Source organism: Odocoileus virginianus, chromosome 25 (genome assembly GCF_023699985.2).
Source record: "Odocoileus virginianus isolate 20LAN1187 ecotype Illinois chromosome 25, Ovbor_1.2, whole genome shotgun sequence".
In the NCBI taxonomy this organism is placed as follows: Eukaryota; Metazoa; Chordata; class Mammalia; order Artiodactyla; family Cervidae; genus Odocoileus; species Odocoileus virginianus.
In genome coordinates, this window is record NC_069698.1 from 46,513,924 (window position 1) to 46,535,184 (window position 21,261).

Here is a 21,261-nt window from a genome sequence, read left to right on the forward strand (position 1 = left end):
ATTGAAATGGCTGCCTGGTCACATTTCAGAAGTGTTGCCGTCATTAGGGGATTTATTCTCAAATGCTGTTCACATCGAAAGGGTAAAAACCTCAGAGTTATGAGATGTGAGTCTTAAAAAACATATATGGTTATGGTCTGTGCTACCTCTCTGGTATACATTATTAGGTCTTGTATTATGTTAACTATTATCTTAGTTATTGTATATGGTCAACTATTTATTTATTATGCCTTGAAACATAATAATTGTATACTATGCTGATTGTGTCCACCATCTTTTCTCCAATTAATTGTTAATTCCTTGATGGCAAGAAATGGTTTATCATCTTTGAGGTCCAATGCCTGCATTGGATAGACATCCAAAATATCGATAGGAAACACACTTGGATAAAGTAGCACTTCCAAAAGTTACACGCTTTTAAGTAGGAGAAAGGCAGAGGGAAGGTAGCAGGACCTGGGAATTAGGATTTTATTCCTACTGGTTGTGAGATCTGTGTGCCCCACTCCATCCTCCAATCCCCCTTCTCATCCAAGAAAGAGCTGGACAAGGAGACTGCGCAGCCTGCAGCTCAAAGAAGTAAAATCATGTGATCTTCTCAAGGTCATGATGCCTAAGGTCGGGGAACTGGAGGCACAGTCAGATTTAGTTTATTTGTGCCCCCCAAAATCAACTCTTATTTAGCAGTTCAACTCTAAGGAGATATTTCTTTGAATTTTGAGGGCTTTCCTAGTTTAGAAATTGGCCTGTGAATGTGCATGAAGAGAAATGATCCTTTTAAGCATTTACTGACTCCTGAATTAATACATTCATTCTTTTATTTAGAAAACCTTCATTTTGCTAACATTTTATCATGAAATACTAAGAGTAAGATCAAGAAATAAAGATACCTGGGGGGAGATGGTGCAGAGAAAAGAGAACAGAGAAAGAATTTATGTATTTCAAAAACTTGGCTGCACCTGATTCTGTCTCCTGAATTAAAGAATTAACAAACTCTATTCATTGTGGTATTATTTCATTTGTTTTTAATTAAAGGAGGCCCACTCTATATCCATTGTACAAATACAGCCTTGATGGACTAACTGTACACTTACTGTCTTACTCAGGCCCCTGGAGTATGATACAATGACAAATATCTGAAATTCACCCTTCATTTAAGCAATGTGAAATCTGTCCAGTCACCCACAATTTTAAGCCAGTTCTCAGAAAAGCTATTTAAAACAAAATCTAAAGTATACATAATAATGGTGAGGAAAATAAACATTAAGCAAAAGAAGAATTGATAAACATAACCTTTAGACCACATAACTTCTTTGTATGTCAGCTATTTCAGGAACTGAAATGATGCATTTATCATATTCTCATCTGTTCAATATATAATTATTTTAACTATTATGTATGTTGTTTATAACCCATTATCTTGCAATAACAGCTTGCATGGATCACTGCATGATTTAAAAATATAATGGCTTTCCTTGCCAATATTTGATTTCCAACTTTAAATCTGCTGACTTTAACTATATCTTTGCCATGAACTGTTTCTTATCTCCTAAGACTTCACCTCAGAATATGCACCTAGCTCTTCTTTTCTCATAAACTAATTTCCTTTGGCACTGGTTTGTGTGATGGCATGTTTTCCAAAATGGGGTGAATTGGCTTCTGTGCTTGCAAATCAACTAAATGGTCTTTAAACACAAATCTGAGACTCAGTGGGTGGGAAGTGGGTGGGAATAAGGTGCTTGCCTAATTATCTAGATAATGTGATCAATTAAATCTGGAAATCAAATCAGTCTGTCTTAAATTACTTTGGTCATATTAATCAAATTTTGTCTTTATTGGGTATATACTTATTGTAGTTAATCAACATGCTCTTTGTCAATGAAGATAAAAATTTGGATTCCACATGGGTTAGATTCATACCTTTCCCCAGTTAGCCTGATTGGGTGGGATATTGTATTAAGAAAACATATTTATTTAGTTACCAAGCTTATTGAGAACTTGAAATGTGGCTGGTAAAACTGAGGACTATAATTATAAGCTTAAAATTCAAACTGAATTTGAAAGACTTATGAAAATAGTCAAATAATTTATTACATGTTGAAGTAATAATATTTTGGATATATTGGGTTAAATAAAATGCATTATTAAAATTAACTGCATCTGTTTGGTTTTGGTTTTTAATGTGACTACTAGAAAATCCGTGTGATTCACATTGTATTTCTACTGAACAGTGCTATTCTAGAACAAATCTTGCATTTGTGCATAAGAGTATATTCCTTAGGATCCCTAGTAGCTCAGTCATAAAGAATCCACCTGCCAATGTAGGAGATACGGTTTTGATTCCTGGCCTGGGGAAGATCCCCTGGAGAAGGAAATGGCAACACACTCCAATAATTCAATGCTTGGAAAACCCCATGGACAGAGGAGCCTGGTGGGCAGTAGTCCATGGAAATTGCATAAGAGCCAGACACGACTGCGTGACTGAACAGCAATGGCATATTACTTAGATGTCCATCACAGCATTTTTTGAATATGTAAGAGAAAAGGAGGCAGCCAAAATATCCATTCATGGGGAAATGGAGAAATACTCTGAAGTATATTTGCTTGCTTAGTCATGTCTGACTCTTTGCAACCCTTTGGACTGTAGCCCGCCTGACTCTTCTGTCCATGGGATTCTTCAGGCAAGAATACTGGACAGGGTTGTTATTTCCTTCTCCAGGGGATCTTCTTGACCAGTATTCTTAATATGAGTTGTTCCTCTGCTTGGAACCTTTGCTCTCTTAACATTTACATGTCCCACTCCCTCTCTTCTTTTAGGACTTTGAAAGAAACTCAGAAACTTTCAGAAACTCAGGTTTCTCATTATCTATGAAGTGTTGTCTAACTGCCCCATGTAACACAGCAATGCCCATTTCTCTATTCGAGGACCTCTGGAAAGCTTACCCTCTTCAGAACTTTGTTTTTCTGATAGGCCTTATCATCATCTGCAGTAAAATGCCCCCTTTTAAGTATGCCTCATTCCCCCACTAGAGCATGAGAGCAAGGGGTTTGTTTTGCTCACCATGGCAACCATGGTGCCTAAGTGGGTGCCACATGCTTAGTATTGAGTAGATATTAGTTGAATGAATTAATGATGGAATATTAGATTTCAATGAAAGTGAATGAACTGGATAAATAATAAATACACATAACTGAGATATATTCCAAAACTTAAATAAGTTTGATTGGAAAAGCAAATTCCTAAATGAAATCTATATATGCACAAATATATGTAGGCATACACACAAAATATGCACACTATATATACATTATATATACACACAAATATGTACACACACATCCTCATAAAAATAATTATACACACACATATATGTATATACATACATATGCTCACACAATAGACATATATGTGTACATATGTGCATATATATATCTATAAAATGACATTTATTTAAATAAATAAAACACACATGTGCATGTACACATATACACATGTATACACATGCTTAACAGACTGAGGTATAGAAAGCAAATTCTTCAATCAACATTGCAGAACCAGGACATTAGCTGAATGGAAGGAAAGCGATAATTGACATGAGTCTTTGAATGTTATTTCATAGATAAAAATGTTATTTAGAATCACATAAACCAAGGAGAACATGGCAGAACCTCCCATTTTATGCTGACATCCCCTTTCAACTTTTCTGACAGGCGCTGGTTCACCTAGTTACTGACTGAATGTTTTAGGAGTAGGTCTCTTAGCACTTTAATGATAAATGAGATAACACACATAATTGGTTAAAACTGTAAACTTTGAACATTTAGGAACTGGTGTAATTTCTCTGTCCATTTTTACAGAAAACTGAGGCAGGGACCTGAAGAATTCAGTCTTCCTTTAGGTCCAAATGTGCAAAATGTGAAAGGGTGCTGGAGTGAATGGTTTTCATGTATACGGTGCAAGCTAGGAGTGAGAATGTAGGTAATTTTCAGTAGGTGCAGAATGAAGAATACAAATGGGCATTTGTCTGAAAAGTATTTAGAAATTTGACTGAGTTGGCTGCCAGGTCCAATGTCATCTAGTTAATCCAAGGGACAGCTTGTCCTGGCTATCAAACTCAAATGGCATGCAGTAATGGGAAGCATTACTCATTGGAACCACAGTAGGAGAAAATCAAGTCAGAGCTCATGTTTCCCTAGGGACTTCTTTTCCAACTCTGTAATTTTTTATCAGGATCCCATTTAAAAAAAAAAAAAAACCCACTCAATACTGACATTTTAAGTAAAAATCCAAATAAATATCGAAGCAAATATAGGTGCCTCAGTGGAGAATTTTATCTTTTACTCTTTGATTTTTAACAGCTTATCTTGAATATCTTGTTTATGTATTCAAATTTGTAATCTTCATTCCTTCAAAATAAATCAATAAATTGCATTTTCATAGCAAAACAGTGGCAGAAAGCTGCCCTTATTTTATATAGCTCTCAGTGATATCCCATATACTTTGGCATTTGAAATAGTGTTTCACTCTTATGTAGGAAATTTATTTTGGACTAGATCAATTAGGAACTATTCATATAGTTTAAAATTAAGTATCAACTCAGCGAAATTTAATAAAAGTTTGCTAGGTTTTAACTTCCTGGGCTCAGTTCAACAAGCATGTTTTCAATGCCTGTCACATACCACACAGCAATGTGAGGATACAGAGATAAATTGACTTTCTCCTTGTCCAAGGGAAAGATCTTACAGTGTCTGAGTGACGCATGTGAAGTGCTAAAAAAAAGAGACATACACGAACTATGAAATCCATTGGAGGACCTGTCCCCAAATAAAGGCTCAGGGGAGGCTTGTTGGACTAGGAAAATTAATTCTGAGAGAGTGTTAGCCCACGTGCAGAATGGGAGGCAGTGCTTTTCAGATTGAAAGGAGGATGACAAGATGGGTTTGTAAGATCAGTTTTGTCAAGAAAAGAGAAACTCATTTGTCTTCATTGTATGAGAAAAGCATGGCAGACATAGGTAACTGTAAGCAAGTTTGTGTTTCTAGAGGTTAGAACACCTACTACGCATATATGTACATCACTTTGCTTCTACGGGGAAAACAGCTGTAAAAGGGCTGACAGTCAAGATGTGGGACCCAGTCAGAGGCTCTTTTCAGCTTGCCTGGTGGCTCACATGGTAAAGAATCTGCCTGCAATGCAGGAGACCCAGCTTCGATCCCTGGGTCGGAAAGATCCCTTGGAGAAGGGAATGGCAACCCACTCCAGTAATCTTGCCTGGAAAATTCCATGGACAGAGCAGCCTGGTGGGCTACAGTCCGAGGGATCACAAAGAGTTGGACATGACTGAGCATGCCCACAACGTGGCACACACAAGGAGGTCCAACAGCTAAGAGTGTGATGAGGAAGTCTTCGAGGAAAGAAGGAAGACAGCCAACCATCCTTCCATTTCCCCAGAGTCTTCCAGCACAGGTCAGGCAGAGGAGAACTTTGATGTGAAATCAAGTTGTGCATTTGCTTAATGTTTTAACTACATATTCTAATTACTGTGTTGAAATTCAACTTAAACTCTAGGACTTCCATTATCTTAGTAAACAAACAAACAAACAAAAAAAAACAGTCTCTGTCCAATTTTCACCAAACAATTTTAAATGAGCAGTAGGAACAAAATAAATTGATTTTGTTGTCCCACTGGTTGTGTTTGTTTAATATACTGGTTATATCATAATTCACCAACATTGGACCTATTATAGCAATAATAAAGTTAATAGATAAAATGATGGATTCTATTTAGGAATCTGTTGATATGTGGATGGTAGCAGAACATCCAAGTGGATTTTTCCAATAGTGAAGCGACTGAATGAATTTATACCTAAATTCATTTTGGTCTAAATTTTGGAGAGAAATTAGGGCTATACTCAAGAAACATTTGTTTCTCTTGAACATTTTTTTTTTCCTTTTAGCTCTTTATGAGTGATGATTACTTCCAAACCAAGATATCTATATGAACCCACAATTACCGTGGGTTTATCTGTTTCTATGAAAGCTATAGGTGGCTACTAATAAAAGCTATCTAAAATACTATTTTATCTCAAGAACAGTAACTTCTTATCAACGCTTGATCAATTTTGAATTTCTCAGCAGGCAATTTCTACCAGTTGTCTCTCCATATTTATGTAAACTCATAGTTCACCATTTCTACATGGGATGACTCCATCTGAGCCTAACAGAACTCATGTTTCATTTATATTTTTGCTGTTCAACATGTTGAAACATGCTTTCAACAAAATCCCACCTTAAATATCCAGTTAAGATGCTCTTTTTTCTTTCTCACTGAAGTATAGTTGATTGACAAAGCTGGGTTCATTTCTGCTGTGCTGCACAGGGACTCAGTTATACACACACACTCCTTTTCATGTTCTTTTCTATCAAGGTTTCCCGTGGGATACTGAACATAGTTCCCTGGGCAGTAAAGTAGGACTCTGTTGCTTATCTACCCCATATATAATGATTTGCATCTGTTAATCCCAACCTCCCATTTCTTCCCTCCTCCCCTTGGTAACCACAATTCTGTTCTCTATATCTCTGAGTCTGTTTCACAGATATGTTTATTTGTATCTTATTTTAGATTTCACATATAAGTGCTATCATACAGTGTTTGTCTTTCTCTTCCTGACTTCATTTAGCATGGTAATCTCTAGATCCAACCAAGTTGCTGCAAATGGCACTATTTCATTTCTTATGATTTAATGATATTTCATTGTATATGTTTCCCAGTTGGCTCAGTGGTAAAGGACCTACCTGCCAAGTGGGAGATGCCGGTTTGATCCCTGTGTCAGGAAGATCCCCTGGAGAAGGAAATGGCAACCCACTCCAGGATTCGTGTCTTGGAAATCCCATGGACAGAGGAGCCTGGTGGGCTACAGTCCATGGGGTCATAAAAGAGTCAGACACAACTTAGTGACTAAACACAACAACAATATTCCACTGTATGTATATATAAAGGGCTTCCCAGCTTGTGTTAGTGGTAAAGAACCCACCTGATAATGCAGGAGACATAAGAAATGTGTGTTTGATCCCTGGATTGGGAAGATTCCCTGGAGCAGGGCACGGCAACCCACTCCAATGTTCTTGTCTAGAGAATTCCTTGGCCATAGGAGCCTGGCGGGGCTACAGTCTATAGGGTCACAAAGAGTCGGCCACTACTGAAACAACTTGACACACAGACATGTACACACACACACACACACTCATAAAAATATGTATGTATGTATGTGTATGTATATATGTGTGTGTGTATATATATGCCACATTTTCTTTATCCATGAAGCTGTTGATGGACATTTAGGTTGTTCTCAAGTCTAGGCTACCACAAACAGTGCTGCTATGAACATAAAGGTCTGTCTATCAAAGCCTTGGGTTTTGCAATAGTCATGTATGGATGTGAGAGTTGGACTATAAAGAAAGCTGAGTGCCAAAGAATTGATGGTTTTGAACTGTGGTGTTCACAGTTCACAGTCTTCACAGGAGAAAACTCTTGAGAGTCCCGTGAACTGCAAGGAGATCCAACCAACCCATCCTAAAGGAAATCAGTCCTAAATCTTCATTGGAAGGACTGATGCTGAAGCTGAAACTTCAATACTTTGGTCACCTGATGCGAAGAACTGACTCATTAGAAAAGACCCTGATGCTGGGAAAGATTGAGGGCAAGAGGAGAAGGGGACAACAGAGGATGAGATGGCTGGATGGCATCACCGACTCAATGGACATGAGTTTGAGTAGACTCCAGGAGTTGGTGATACACAGGGATACCTGGCGTGCTTCAGTCCATGGGGTCACAAAGAGTCGGATGTGACTGGGCCACTGAACTGAACACCAATTTACATCCGTACCAACAGTGTAGGAGGTTTCCTTTTTCTCCACACCCCCTCCAGCATTTGTTGTTTGTAGACTTTCTAATAACAGTCATCCTGATTGGTGTGAGATGGTAATTCACTGTATAACATGAATTTCAGGGAGCCCATCACACATATAAGATCCCTGAGATTGTAAGCATATTTGTATATCTTCTATGGGAATAATGATCCATGATTTAAATAAGTTTTGATATAGGGTCTATAACACAGAAAATAGCTAAAAACCACTGATTTAACCTAAAATCTGATTCACTTTGCTCTATGTATGCACAGTTTACTGCCCTTTCCAGCATCTGCAATTACTGGAAGACTCTCATCTTCCAGATGTTTTGACATGCTCGCTCCTCTAGAGTTGTTCCCACTGATTTCCGCATGGCTAGCTGGCATTTACTCTGGGTCCAGAGTAGCTCTTGTCACAGGCAGGAGAGTTTCAGCTTCCTCATCCCCCACATTCAGCTATAATTTCCTAGACTGACCTGAGATGTGATTTGCCAGACTTTTCTGTTAGCTCAGCACTCCTGATTGTTACCTAATAATGTCTTTGGGTCCCTCTGGAACAATCACATGTGTTTGATGATTGAAAGCTCCCTCAGTCCCTGGCATCATTGCATTTAGCCTCTGGTGTGCAGCATGCCAGTCTTCACTGAACTCCTGATTTTCCTCTGCCAGGTCCTGTCCTCCTTTATTACAAGCACTGTTACTTCATCTTGACTCAGTAATAACAATGATGACGCCAAATAACAAAAGCAAGACTGAGGCGCTTACATGTGCTAGGCAATATACTTAAGGTTTTAAATGTGTTGCCTCATTTCTTTCTGACAACCACTTTATATGGTATACATTTTTAACAAGTATCTTCAGTTAAATCTGCCTGCAATGCGGGAGACCTCGGTTCAATCTCTGGGTTGGGAAGATCCCCTGGAGAAGGGAAAGGCTACTCACTCCAGTATTCTGGCCTGGAGAATCCCATGGACTGTATAGTCCATGTGGTCGCAAAGAATCAGACACGACTGAGTGACTTTCACTCACACTCTTTTTGAGCAACCACTGTATGGCAGATATTTTGCTATGCTGTCCATATATTAAATGCAATCTTTACAGACATATAAAATGGATATTTTTATCCTCAATTTGTAAAAGAGTGAATTGAGAAAAAAGAGGCTAAGTGGGTCAGTTTACGCAGAAAAGAAACTGATTAAATCTCAGGGTCTGCATTCCCATTTCACGATACTATTGTTGTTTTTAGTGGCTCAGTTGTGACCAACACTTTGTGACCCCATGAACTGCATCACACCAGGCTTCCCTGTCCTTCACTATCTCTCGGTGTTTGCTCAAACTCATGTCCATTGAGTCGGTGATGCCATCCAACCATCTCATCCTCTGTCCTCCCCTTCTCCTGCCCTCAATCTTTCCCAGCATCAGGGTCTTTTCAAATGAGTCAGCTCTTCGCATCAGGTGGCCAAAATATTGGAGTTTCAGCTTCAGATCAGTCCTTCCAATGAATATTCAGGACTGACCTCCTTTAGGATTGACTGGTTTGATCTCCTTGCAGTCCAAGGGACTCTCAAGAGTCTTCTCCAGCACCACAGTTTGAGATCATCATTTCCTTGGTGCTCAGTCTTCTTTGCAATAAGGAGTTTATGATTTGAACTACAGTCAGCACTCAGTCTTGTTTTTGCTGACAGTATAGACCATCTCCATATTCAGTTGCAAGGAATATAATCAATCTTGTTTTGAAATTGGCCTTCAGGTGATGTTCATGTTTGCTATGACCAGTGCATTCTTTTGGAAAAACTCTGTTAGCCTTTCCCCTGCTTCATTTTGTACTCCAAGCCCAAATTTGCCTGTTACTTATCTCTTGACTTCCTACTTTTGAACTCCTGTCTCCTATGAAGAAAAGGACCTCTTTTTTTTTTTTTTTTGATGTTTGTTCTAGAAGGTCATGTAGGCCTGCATAGAACTGTACAACTTCAGCTTCTTGAGCATTAGTGGTTGGGGCATAGACTTGGATTACTATGATATTGAACGGCTTGCCTTGGAAATGAACAGAGATCATTCTGTCATTTTTGAGACTGCACCCAAATACTGCATTTTGGACTTTTTTGTTGACTATGAGGGCTACTCCATTTCTTTTAAGGGATTCTTACCCACAGTAGTAGATATAATGGTCATTAGAATTAAATTTGCCCATTCCTATCCATTTTAGTTCTCTGATCCCTAAAATGTTGATGATCACTCTTGCCATCTCCTGTTTGACCACTTCCAATTTGCCTTGATTCATGGATCTAATATTTCAGGTTCCTATGCAATATTGTATTCATTTCACATGCTAGCAAAGTAATGCTCAAAATTCTCCAAGCTAGACTTCAACAATATATGAACCAAGAATTTCCAGATGTTCAAGTTGGATTTAGAAAAGGCAGAAGAACCAGAGATCAAATTGCCAACATGTGCTGGATTATAGAAGAAGCAAGAGAATTCAAGAAAAAACATCTACTTCTGCTTCATTGACTATGCTAAAGTCTTTGACTATGTGGATCACAGCAAACTGGAAAATTCTTCAAGAGATAGGAGTACCAGACCACCACCTACTTGCCTTCTGAGAAATCTGTATGCAAGTCAAGAAGCAACAGTTAGAATCAGAAATGGAACAATGAACTGGTTCCAAACTGGGAAGAAACATGTCAATGCTATATACTGTCATCCTGCTTATTGAACTAATATGCAGAGTACATCATTCAAAATGCCAGGCTGCATGAAACACAAGCTGGAATCAAGATTTCCAGGAGAAGTATCAATAATTTCAAATATTCAGATGACACCACCCTTATGACAGCAAGTGAAGAGGAACTAAGAAGAGCCTCTTGATGAAGGTGAAAGAGGAGAGTGGTTTTGACATTAAAACTTAATATTAACTTAAAACTCAACATTCAAAAGATGAAAATCATGGCATCTGGTCCCATCACTTCATGGCAAATAGATGGGGAAACAATGGAAGCAGTGACAGGCTTTATTTTCTTGGGCTCCAAAATCACTGCAGATGGTGACTGCAGCCATGAAATTAAAAGATGCTTGCTCCATGGAAGAAAAGCTATGATCAATCTAACAGCATATTAAAAAGCAAAGACATTACTTTGCCAGCAAAGGTCCACCTAGTCAAGGCTATGGTTTTTCTAGGAGTCATGTATGGATGTGAGAGTTGGACTATAAAGAAAGCTGAGTGCTGAAGAATTGATGCTTTTGAACTGTGGTATGGGGAAGACTCTTAAGAGTCCCTTGGAGTGCAAGGAGATCCAACCAGTCCATCCTAAAGGAAATCAGTCCTGGGTGTTCATTGGAAGGACTGATGTTGAAGCTGAAACTCCAATACTTTGGCCACCTGATGGCAAAGAACTGACTCATTTGAAAAGACCCTGTTGCTGGGAAAGATTGAAGGTAGGAGGAGAAGGGGACAACAGAGGATGAGATGGTTGGATGGCAACATCAACTCAATGGACATGAGTTTGAGCAAGTTCCAGGAGATGGTGAAGGACAGGGAAGACTGTTGTGCTGCAGTCCATGGGGTCACAAAGAACTGGACACAATTGAGGGAATGAACAACACCCTCCTTTACAGTCTAACTCTCACATCCGCAGATGTCTAATGTCAAAACCATAGGTTTGACTATATGGACCTTTGTCAGCAAAGTGAAGTCCTGGTCTCTTCCTAAGACCCTGACTCACGGTTCCACTAGAATCTATGACTTCAGTAGATGAGTCTAGTCCAGGCTCTCATTTCTGCCTTACTGAATTGTGTCTGGATATGATATTCATGCATGGGGTGAATGGCTATAATATTGTTCATAGATTGTGTGTGTTCTTCAGGTACTTTGATGTTCATTTGTTCACTTATCCTCTCATCTACTATTTATTGGGTGCTCATTTTATGTTAAGTGTTGTGCAAGTACTAGGGAATCAAGACCAGAAAAGCACAGCTTGGAGACAGACATACAACCCACTATGATGATCTCACAACAGCTGTAATGGAGGAGAGGGGCCTGAATTTATGAGTTGGGGCCACAGTCAGGAGCTAGGGCTTGAATTAGATCATAAAGGGTGATCCAGAGGAGGCACTTCAATCAGAGGCAAGAGAATTTGGAAGGAGTATACGGCAAGTTCGAGGAGTCACAGTGAATTCAGCGAGTGTTGGGATGGAAGCAGGAGATGAGAGAGGCGGCATAGGAGGTCAGGAAGGGATCATTAAGGACCCTGCATATCCTGCTGAAAAGTGAGGGTTCAAATGAATGTGGATGAAATCTGCCATTCCTCCACCGTGTACTGATAGAATTTATATTGGTAGACAGTAGAAACCACATTTTATAATTTCAGAGAGATGTACTAAGTTGTGTGCTAAATCATTTCAGTCATATTTGACTCTTCGCAACCCTATGGACTGTAGCCCACCAGGCTCCTCTGTCCATGGGGATTCTCCAGGCAAGAATACTGGAGTGGGTTGCCATGCCCTCCTCCAGGGGGTCTTCCCGACCCAGGGATCGAACCTGCATCTCTTGTGTCTCCTGCATTGGCAGGTGGGTTCTTTACCACTAGCGTCACCTAAGTTAATATTAGTTGTATAATGGAGTCCTGGTTGTTGAGTGGGGATTATTAATCTCATATGTACTCATTTAGCAAAAACCCAAAGAGAGAACACTATAACCTACACTATCATGTTTAAAATAGTCTTTAACTCTTTCTCTCTTTCTGGTCAGCCTGAAACACTGAAAGGTTGCCAGCTTGAGAGACCAGCCTGAAAGGCTTCCTGACTCTAAACATGTGTGGATTGCCAGGGATTAGTGCACATTGCATATACCTCTCTGCTCCGGAAATTTACCTCCTGCGATTCATTTGATCTTCTCTCATACATGCAATCTGCTGACTTGCTTCTTTACGTTATTTCTGATTACAGTTTTGGAAATAGCTTAGAAAGTAACAGTTACTCAGAGAAAGGACCAAGGGACTTATGTTTCCTAATCAAACCTGATGGGCTTCCCTGGAGGCTCAGTGGTAAAGAATCCACCTGCCAAATCAGGAGATACAGGTTCGATCCCTGGGTTGGGAAGATCCCTTGAAGAAGGAAATGGCAGCCCACTCCAGTATTCTTGCCTGGAAAATCCCATCATCAGAGGAGTCTGGCAGGCTATACAGGCCATGGGGTCACAAGATTCAGACATGACGGAGAGACTAAACAACAACAGATCACATCTGATGGTTGCAAAGTCTTGTTGTATTAGGTGTTCATTGAAAGAAATATCTGCATTTTCTCACTTTTGCATGTTTTAGTTTGTCTTAAAATTCCCTCAGTGCAAGTCTTTCAACAGGCCAGGGCATCACTCTTTATCTGATTTTCCATCTTCTCTGCAGGTGCCTAAACCCTGCCAAAGGCAGTAGAAGACATCGTGACTCAGGAGACAAAAGAAAACATGAACTCGAGCTTTCTAATGCGTCTCCCCTTGTACCCCAGCTGTGGAGCCTGAGGATGGGGAATTTATTCTTTGGAGTAAATGAATGTAAAATGCTGTTTTGCTTTCAATGTGGTTCCTCCTCTTCGAGCTCATTATTTCTTTACACATATCTAAATACGACTTGGTAATTTCATCTTCGTGTGCAACTCAAATATAAGGAAAAAAGGTGCTTGGGGTGCTCCAGAGTGTTTGATACTAAATTGTAATATGGTCTCATGCCTCCTCTTGCTCTGGGATGAGATAAAAGGAAACAAGCTGTTTTGTTGTTAAAGATCAAGGTGGTCTGAATGGGCGATTCAGGACATAGCCATGATCACTATGGGGAAAGGAGAGGCTGTGTGATGTTTTCCTATTAGGCACAGTATGTCAGATTTCTGTAACTGTCAGAAAGGGTATTACATTTCATGCCCAATTGTGATTTCTTTGTTGCTGTTGTTGCTGTTGCCAGTTTTAGATTCCTGGCATCATCCTCAGTAAAACCGAATGAGGGCTGTTGTGAGCAGTCCTTTCCAATGGTAAGAGAATAGCTCATATTTCAGATTCTTATTATGTCCCTGTCCTGTTCTTCCCAAGAATTTTACTCGTTATCCTCATAATACTGATGTGAGATAGAAGGTGTTATTCCCATTTTACAGATGAGAAAACTGAGACACAGGGAGTCTAAATTACTTACCCAGGTTACATTGCTTGTACATGTCAGTGGAGGTGGAATTTAACCCAAATAACCTTGCCAGGAATAGAGTGAGGTAAGAGAGGTGCCCAAGGCACAAAATTCAAAGAAGCAGTCCTTCTCAGTCTTCTGCATGTGCAGGATTCAAACTTGAGAGTGAGTGCCTCCTTAGATTATGTGTCCAAGGCACTTTGTTGCTTGCCACACTTCAGCCTCAGCCTTGTAAATAACCTTGGTTATTTACAAGGAGCCTGGGTAGCCTGTTAACCTTCATACCTCCTGTCTCTCTGCTCCTGACCCTTATGGATCAGAGTCAGACTTCAAAGAAGAAGTAGATAGAGCCTGAAAAGGGGTCTGTAGGTGCACAAGCGACCAGCAAGATGAAGCCCAAAGTAGGCATCTTTCTTTAGATATCTCCCTTCCTCTTGACTGGGCATTATTTTCTTGAACTGTGCTCCCTGCCACTCTTCTCTGTTAAGGCTTTGTCTCACCCCAACCTTCTCCAGTGCAGAAAGGAATAAAGATACTCTTCACTTGAGAGGTAAATCTCTGATCCCATAGAGAAAGCATTAGAACAGCATCATAGCATATGTATCCTCAGTCAGACTCGCCTGCCCCCAAATACCTTATATCATCTTGTCAAGTCCAGACACACTCCGAGGTGTGTGTTGGAGTCAAAGATAATCCAAGAATACATACCTAGAAGGCATCTCAAGATCTTAGAACAGGATCCAGTGAAGAGAAATTAAATTGTCTTTGAGAAAAGGGAAGGGTGCGCAGGGTAAGAGTGAGAACTCACCTCCTCCCTAAACCCTGTACTCTTGAAAATCCTTCAGTACATGGCGTAGGTTTCGAAAGGTACCAGATTTTTCAGTTAGGTGACAATTGGTGACGTAATCAGTGTATCATTAGAACAAAGAGCGCCTTCTGTTCAGTCCTATAGAACCATGACTTAGGGAAACCACTGGGACTAGAGGCTGAGAATGGGGAAACTATCTCTGGTTCTCTTCAATGATGGACCGACCTACCCCATGACTCAACAGGCCATAGAAGAAGCACCTGTGAGTTCTTATGAACACATGTGGAGGGCCAGAAGTAGCTGGGGCCTGAACTGCAATAAAGGAAGGTGCATGTTATAATCCGGTAGCTTTTGAAAGCTTCTCAGCATCACACTAGAAAGTTCCTGGTAGTTCTTCTACACACATTTTTACCCGTGAATTCCCAGCAGACGGGTTGATGATGATGACTTCTCCTTTCTTATAGACTTCATGCCAACAAAGCCAAATGGGAAGGACCTCACCAAAAGACATCATGCCAACAGAGCCAAATTGGAAGACTTCATCATGTGAACAAGGCCAGAAGCACTAAGCCAGAAAAAGAGCTGAACTGTGAACAAGTGTCACTTGCCTCTTTGATCAGATTCATGAATCTGGGCCCAAGGCGCCAGGGCTTGTGTCGGTGGCACTGCAGGGAGCTGACGGTCAGCTGGGAAGCCCGGTGGGAGGCAATGGCCACTATGTACACAGCGTCATACATCAGAGCAGCTTCGGTCTGTGGAGGAAAGCACAAGCCACATCTTCAGCTCCACCTTTGCTCCCTTCCCTTTACCTGCGGCATGACTCTGCCCACTTCCTCATCTCCTATTTGTCTGATCTCAACAACCATTTATTCTCCAGCTGGACATCTTTCCTTCTCCCATAGCTATTTTTCTCTAAAATAATACCTTTGTACCCCAGAGTAAATTGTAGTCATGGCTCTGCTTCATTTCAAGTTCTTAAAAAAAAAAAAAAAGGAAGAAGAAAAGAAAAAAGCAACTTGGATCAGCCACAAAAGACTTCATTCAGAGAACCGGTATGGTTGGAGTGTCCTTTGTTAAACCCAGTGTTAAGATCAACTATCAATGCATTGAGTTAGAAGCTCAATATTTCTTTTCTTTTTTTTTTTTTTGAAAAGTACTAACTGCTTTATTATTTTTTTTCCATTTATTTTTATTAGTTGGAGGCTAATTACTTTACAATATTTCAGTGGTTTTTGTCATACAGTGAAATGAATTAGCGATGGATTTACATGTATTCCCCATCCCGGTCCCCCCTCCCACCTCCCTCTCCACCCGATCCCTCTGGGTCTTCCCAGTGCACCAGGCCTGAGCACTTGTCTCATGCATCCAACCTGGGTGATCTGTTTCACCCTAGATAATACATGTGTTTCGATGTTGTTCTCTTGAAACATCCCACCCTCACCTTCTCCCACAGAGTCCACAAGTCTGTTCTATACATCTGTGCCTCTTTTTCTGTTTTGCATATAGGGTTATCGTTACCATCTTTTTAAATTCCATATATATGTGTTAGTATACTGTAAGGGTCTTTATCTTTCTGGCTTACTTCGCTCTGTATAATGGGCTCCAGTTTCATCCATCTCTTAGAACTGACTCAACTGAATTCTTTTAATGGCTGAGTAATATTCCATGGTGTATATGTACCACAGCTTCCTCATCCATTTGTCTGCTGATGGGCATCTAGGTTGATTCCATGTCCTGGCTATTATAAACAGTGCTGCGATGAACATTGGGGTGCACGTGTCTCTTTCAGATCTGGTATCCTCGGTGTGTATGCCCAGAAGTGGGATTGCTGGGTCATATGGCAGTTCTATTTCCAGAAGCTCAATATTTCAATATCAGATTTTGTCTCTCAGTGTTTACCTATCTCTTGTCTATTTACTTGATTATATTTTGTAGAAAGAGAGTTCTGTGAGCAAAATCAACATGTGATTTCTAGATAAACATACTGATATTGGGCACTTCCATTGACCAGAGTCAAGAAGACTGTAGTCATAGAATGAAATTCAATAGCAGATTGGAAGAGACCCTCAGAAGAAGAGACCTTTGCAGCTTGCTCAGAAAACATGTGTTCTTGTTAGCACTTGCTTTCCTGATAGAAACTGGAACTAGCCATTCCTTTGGGGCCAGGGGGTTGGCTATGTCATTCTTAGACTCATGAGATTTCTCTCATTTGCAAAATTTCACATAATACTCTCAGTATTTTCTGAAGTACTGCCCTGTGCTTTTTTTTAAGGATAAAATCATATAATACCTTTGCATTTTACTTGAGGATTTTCATAGCAACTTCAAATATACTAGTTCATTTGAAATTCTCACCAGCCCCACAAAATAAACAGAACACATGAATCAAGCTATTATTATTTAGGAAACTCACCTCCAGGAAGTATATTGATTTGTGTAGGGTCATACAGATAACCAGTAATTTGTATAGTTAAACCAAAAATCTAGGTCATAGAATGAAGACTATGATGTAGTTTTCCAAAATAAGATGATTTATTCAGCATATATTTATTCAACATTTATTGAACATGTCTTGATGGAGGTAGAAAGAGAAACTAAGGGGAATTACATCTTGTATTCTATCAGTCTTTGAGTCCAGAGAATAAGTCTACTTTGAATACTTATTATTCTGGGCAATCTCTATCATTGCATTTTTCATATAACATATTAATCTTTTTATATCTCTTTCTCGATAAAAGTGCTCAACTTCATCTTTCAGTGGCTAGCACAGTTCTTGACACATGAAAGTTGTTTTAAAAATGTTAGATGAAGGAATTAATGTTATTTCATCCTTAAAATAATTTTTTGTGAAAACTGTATAATTCCAAGGTTTTATGATGTATTTCTAAGATTAATTGCTTCACTCACACTTAATATGAGTGATATGTAGAAGCCATGATGGTGATAATTGTTAAAGCTTAAAAATATTCTGATCATTTCAGTTCAAGGCTGATATAATCAATTTTACAGATCAGAAAACTGAAATTCAGGGAAATTAAGTGATTAGTCTAAGGTCTATCTATTGACAGAATGGGCCTTTTTAAAAGGCAGTCTATTGTAATAGCTGACATTTATAGAGCATTTATATGTCAGGGCTTCCTAAGTGGCCCAGCGGTAAAGAATATGCCTGTAATGCAGGGGATTCAGGCGATATGGGCTCGATCCCTGGGTGGAGAAGATCCCCTAGAGGAGGAAGTGACAGGCCGCTCCAGTATTCTTGCTGGGAAAATCCCATGGACAGAGGAGCCTGGCAGGCTAGCTACAATCCGTAGGGTCACAAAGAGTTAGACACAACTGAGCATGCACATACATTGGTTTATATGTCAGGTACTCTTCCAAATATTTTGCAGTCATTGTGTCTTCACCATAATTTCTACTCCTTTATGGATGAAGAATTGACACAGTTACATGTTGTCCCCAAACTAGTGATGAGAAAGCTAAGATTCAAACACAGGATGCTGGTGTTCGGGTTTATAGTCTCAACCACAAAGCTGAGTTGCATCTAAACCAAGTATTTGTATGGTGATTTAATGGTTTAACTAATAGGTCAACATGATCAATATCCATTGGCGATTAACTACATTCTAGACACTATAAGCATTTTACATGTTGTCTCCTTTAATTACCGAAATTAAACCTTCCAAGTAGGTATTTTCCCCATTTTGAAAGTGAAGAGTGAAAGTGTTAGTCGTTTAATCATGTCCAATTCTTTGTCACCCCATGAACTGTAGTCCACCAAGCTCCTCTGTCCATGGAATTCTCCATGGATGTAAGAAGACTGAAGCGAGCCAAAAGAAAAAAAAAAGAAAAGACATGAATGGGTAGCCATTTCCTTCTCCAGGAGATCTTCCAGACCCAGGGATCAAGCCCACGTCTTCTGCAGTGGCAGGCAGATTCTTTACCGCCTGAGCCACCAGGGAAACCCAAATACAGACAGAGAAACTGAGGCTTGAATGTACCAGACATAACTTTAATAATAAGTTGCCTAAAGTTATATAGCCAGTAAGGGAAGGAGCAAGGATTTCATCTTGGGATGAATGCTGAGTTCAGAGCGTATGCTCTCAACTACCATGCTATGGGGACCTGGGACTTTTGGGCCTTGGAATGTAGCTTTTTAAAATATACATTTGTTTGTATATTCACTAATTGGCTGATTGATGATTGATTTGATAGAGAAGTGTGAGGAGAGGAATTCCAAAGGTCAAACTTTTCTATACACTTAACTTAGTCACTCGGATTTCAACTTTCTTTGTCAAGGTTGTCTCTATACTGAGCTAGCTAATAACAAGATTCAAAACTATAGGCCAGATTGGTGCTTTCCAAATTCAAAGAAGAAAATCATCTATTCTGAAATTATGCTTCCCTTTTTATACAATGTTTTCTTAGATTGAGAAGACATTTAAGTACTTTATAGCACAAATAAACTAGCACTGAATTTCCTCCCCTTTTCAGTTTTATGCTAGAGGCCTGCTTACCAAACAGCAACTCTCAAGCCATTTTAAGTAAATATATACAAAAAAAATGGCCAGTGTTTCAAATTTTATTCTTCCAAATGTGTTTGTTTTCACATTCTATTTACACATAAAGCTTAGAAGACACCACATGCTCAGTGCCTCTAAAAGAATATTTTTACAGCACATGGATCACAAAACAGGCACATTGAAAGTGGGCTTCTACAATGAGGTACCATTACATGCCAGTCAGGATGGCTGCTATCCAAAAGTCTACAAGCAATAAATGCTGGAGAGGGTGTGGAGAAAAGGGAACCCTCTTACACTGTTGGTGGGAATGCAAACTAGTACAGCTGCTATGGAGAACAGTGTGGAGATTTCTTAAAAAATTGGAAATAGAACTGCCATATGACCCAGCAATCCCACTTCTGGGCATACACACCGAGGAAACCAGATCTGAAAGAGACACGTGCACCCCAATGTTCATTGCAGCACTGTTTATAATAGCCAGGACATGGAATCAACCTAGATGCCCATCAGCAGACGAATGGATAAGGAAGCTGTGGTACATATACACTATGGAATATTACTCAGCCATTAAAAAGAATTCATTTGAATCAGTTCTAATGAGATGGATGAGACTGGAGCCCATTATACAGAGTGAAGTAAGCCAGAAAGATAAAGACCAATACAGTATACTAACGCATATATGTGAAATTTAAAAAGATGGTAACGATAACCCTATATGCAAAACAGAAAAAGAGGCACAGATGTATAGAACAGATTTTTGGACTCTGTGGGAGAAGGCGAGGGTGGGATGTTCTGAGAGAATAGCATTGAAACAAGTATACTATCAAGGGTGAAACATATAGCCAGACCAGGTTGGATGCGTGAGACAAGTGCTTAAGGCTGGTGCACTGGGAAGACCCAGAGGAATCCGGTGGAGAGGGAGGTGGGAGGGGGGATCGGGATGGGGAACACATGCAAATCCATGGCCGATTCATGTCAATGTATGGCAAAAACCACTATAGTAAAGAAAAAAATAATAATAAATAAAGACCAGTTCTGCCAGTTTTCTCCTAAAAAAAAAAAAAATGTGGGCTTCTTTGCAGTACACAGTATTTTGGTGATTATAATGATGCGCAATAAAGGATTGACTCAGAGGACTTAGGGTGCTCAAACCCCTCAAATTCCAAAGAAAGGACTCGTCTTTGACTGACTTCTGGGAGATTGCCTCTTTAGAATATTCTGCCTAACCAGAGTGTCTTTGCATCACTGGGGTCGTGGGTAATGCAAATAGTTTATGCTAACAGTGTGACTCATGGTGATTGCTTCTTTTTGTTCACTTGGTTCTCTGGACCTTGTCACATCAGTTTGACCTCTGAAGTCTCTGGAGACTAACTGAAGCCAGCTAGGTAGGTGCTCTATGCCTATGTGACTGACCCCCCATAAAATCCCTGGACATTGAGGCTCAGATGAGTTTCCCCGGTTGGCAACATGTGATACATTTTGTCACACATCTTTGCTGATGTGTGCACTGTCAATTCAGACTTGGTCTTTGTGACTTTTGTTGATGTTACTCTGTATCCTTTCTCTGTAACAAATTGTAACTATGAATATAACACCTTTTCTGATTTCTGAGTCTTCCTAAATGAAAGTGAAAGTTGCTCAGTCGTGTCCGACTCTTTGTGACCCGAGGGACTATACAGTCCATGAAATTCTCCAGGCTAGAATACTGGAGTGGGTAGCCTCTCCCTTCTCCAGGGGATCTTCCCAACCCAGGGACCGAACCCAGGTCTCCCACTTTGCTGGTGGATTCTTTACCATCTGAGTCACCAGGGAAGCTCTTGGGGACCCCAATAAAGTGGCCTTGGGGACTCCAATACAAACCAAT

At 39.8% G+C, this 21,261-nt stretch overlaps 1 protein-coding gene across 7 annotated transcripts in view; it reads right to left on the reverse strand.

Annotated features, from left to right (window-relative positions):
• The window catches only part of GRIK1 (glutamate ionotropic receptor kainate type subunit 1), a 445,118-nt gene that overhangs the window by 96,286 nt on the left and 327,571 nt on the right, over window positions 1-21,261 (reverse strand). For all 7 annotated transcript variants that reach the window (XM_070455128.1, XM_070455129.1, XM_070455130.1 and 4 more), the window contains exon 7: window positions 15,486-15,629. In XM_070455128.1, the coding sequence (XP_070311229.1) occupies window positions 15,486-15,629 (144 nt within the window). The remainder of the gene's footprint in view (window positions 1-15,485; window positions 15,630-21,261) is intronic.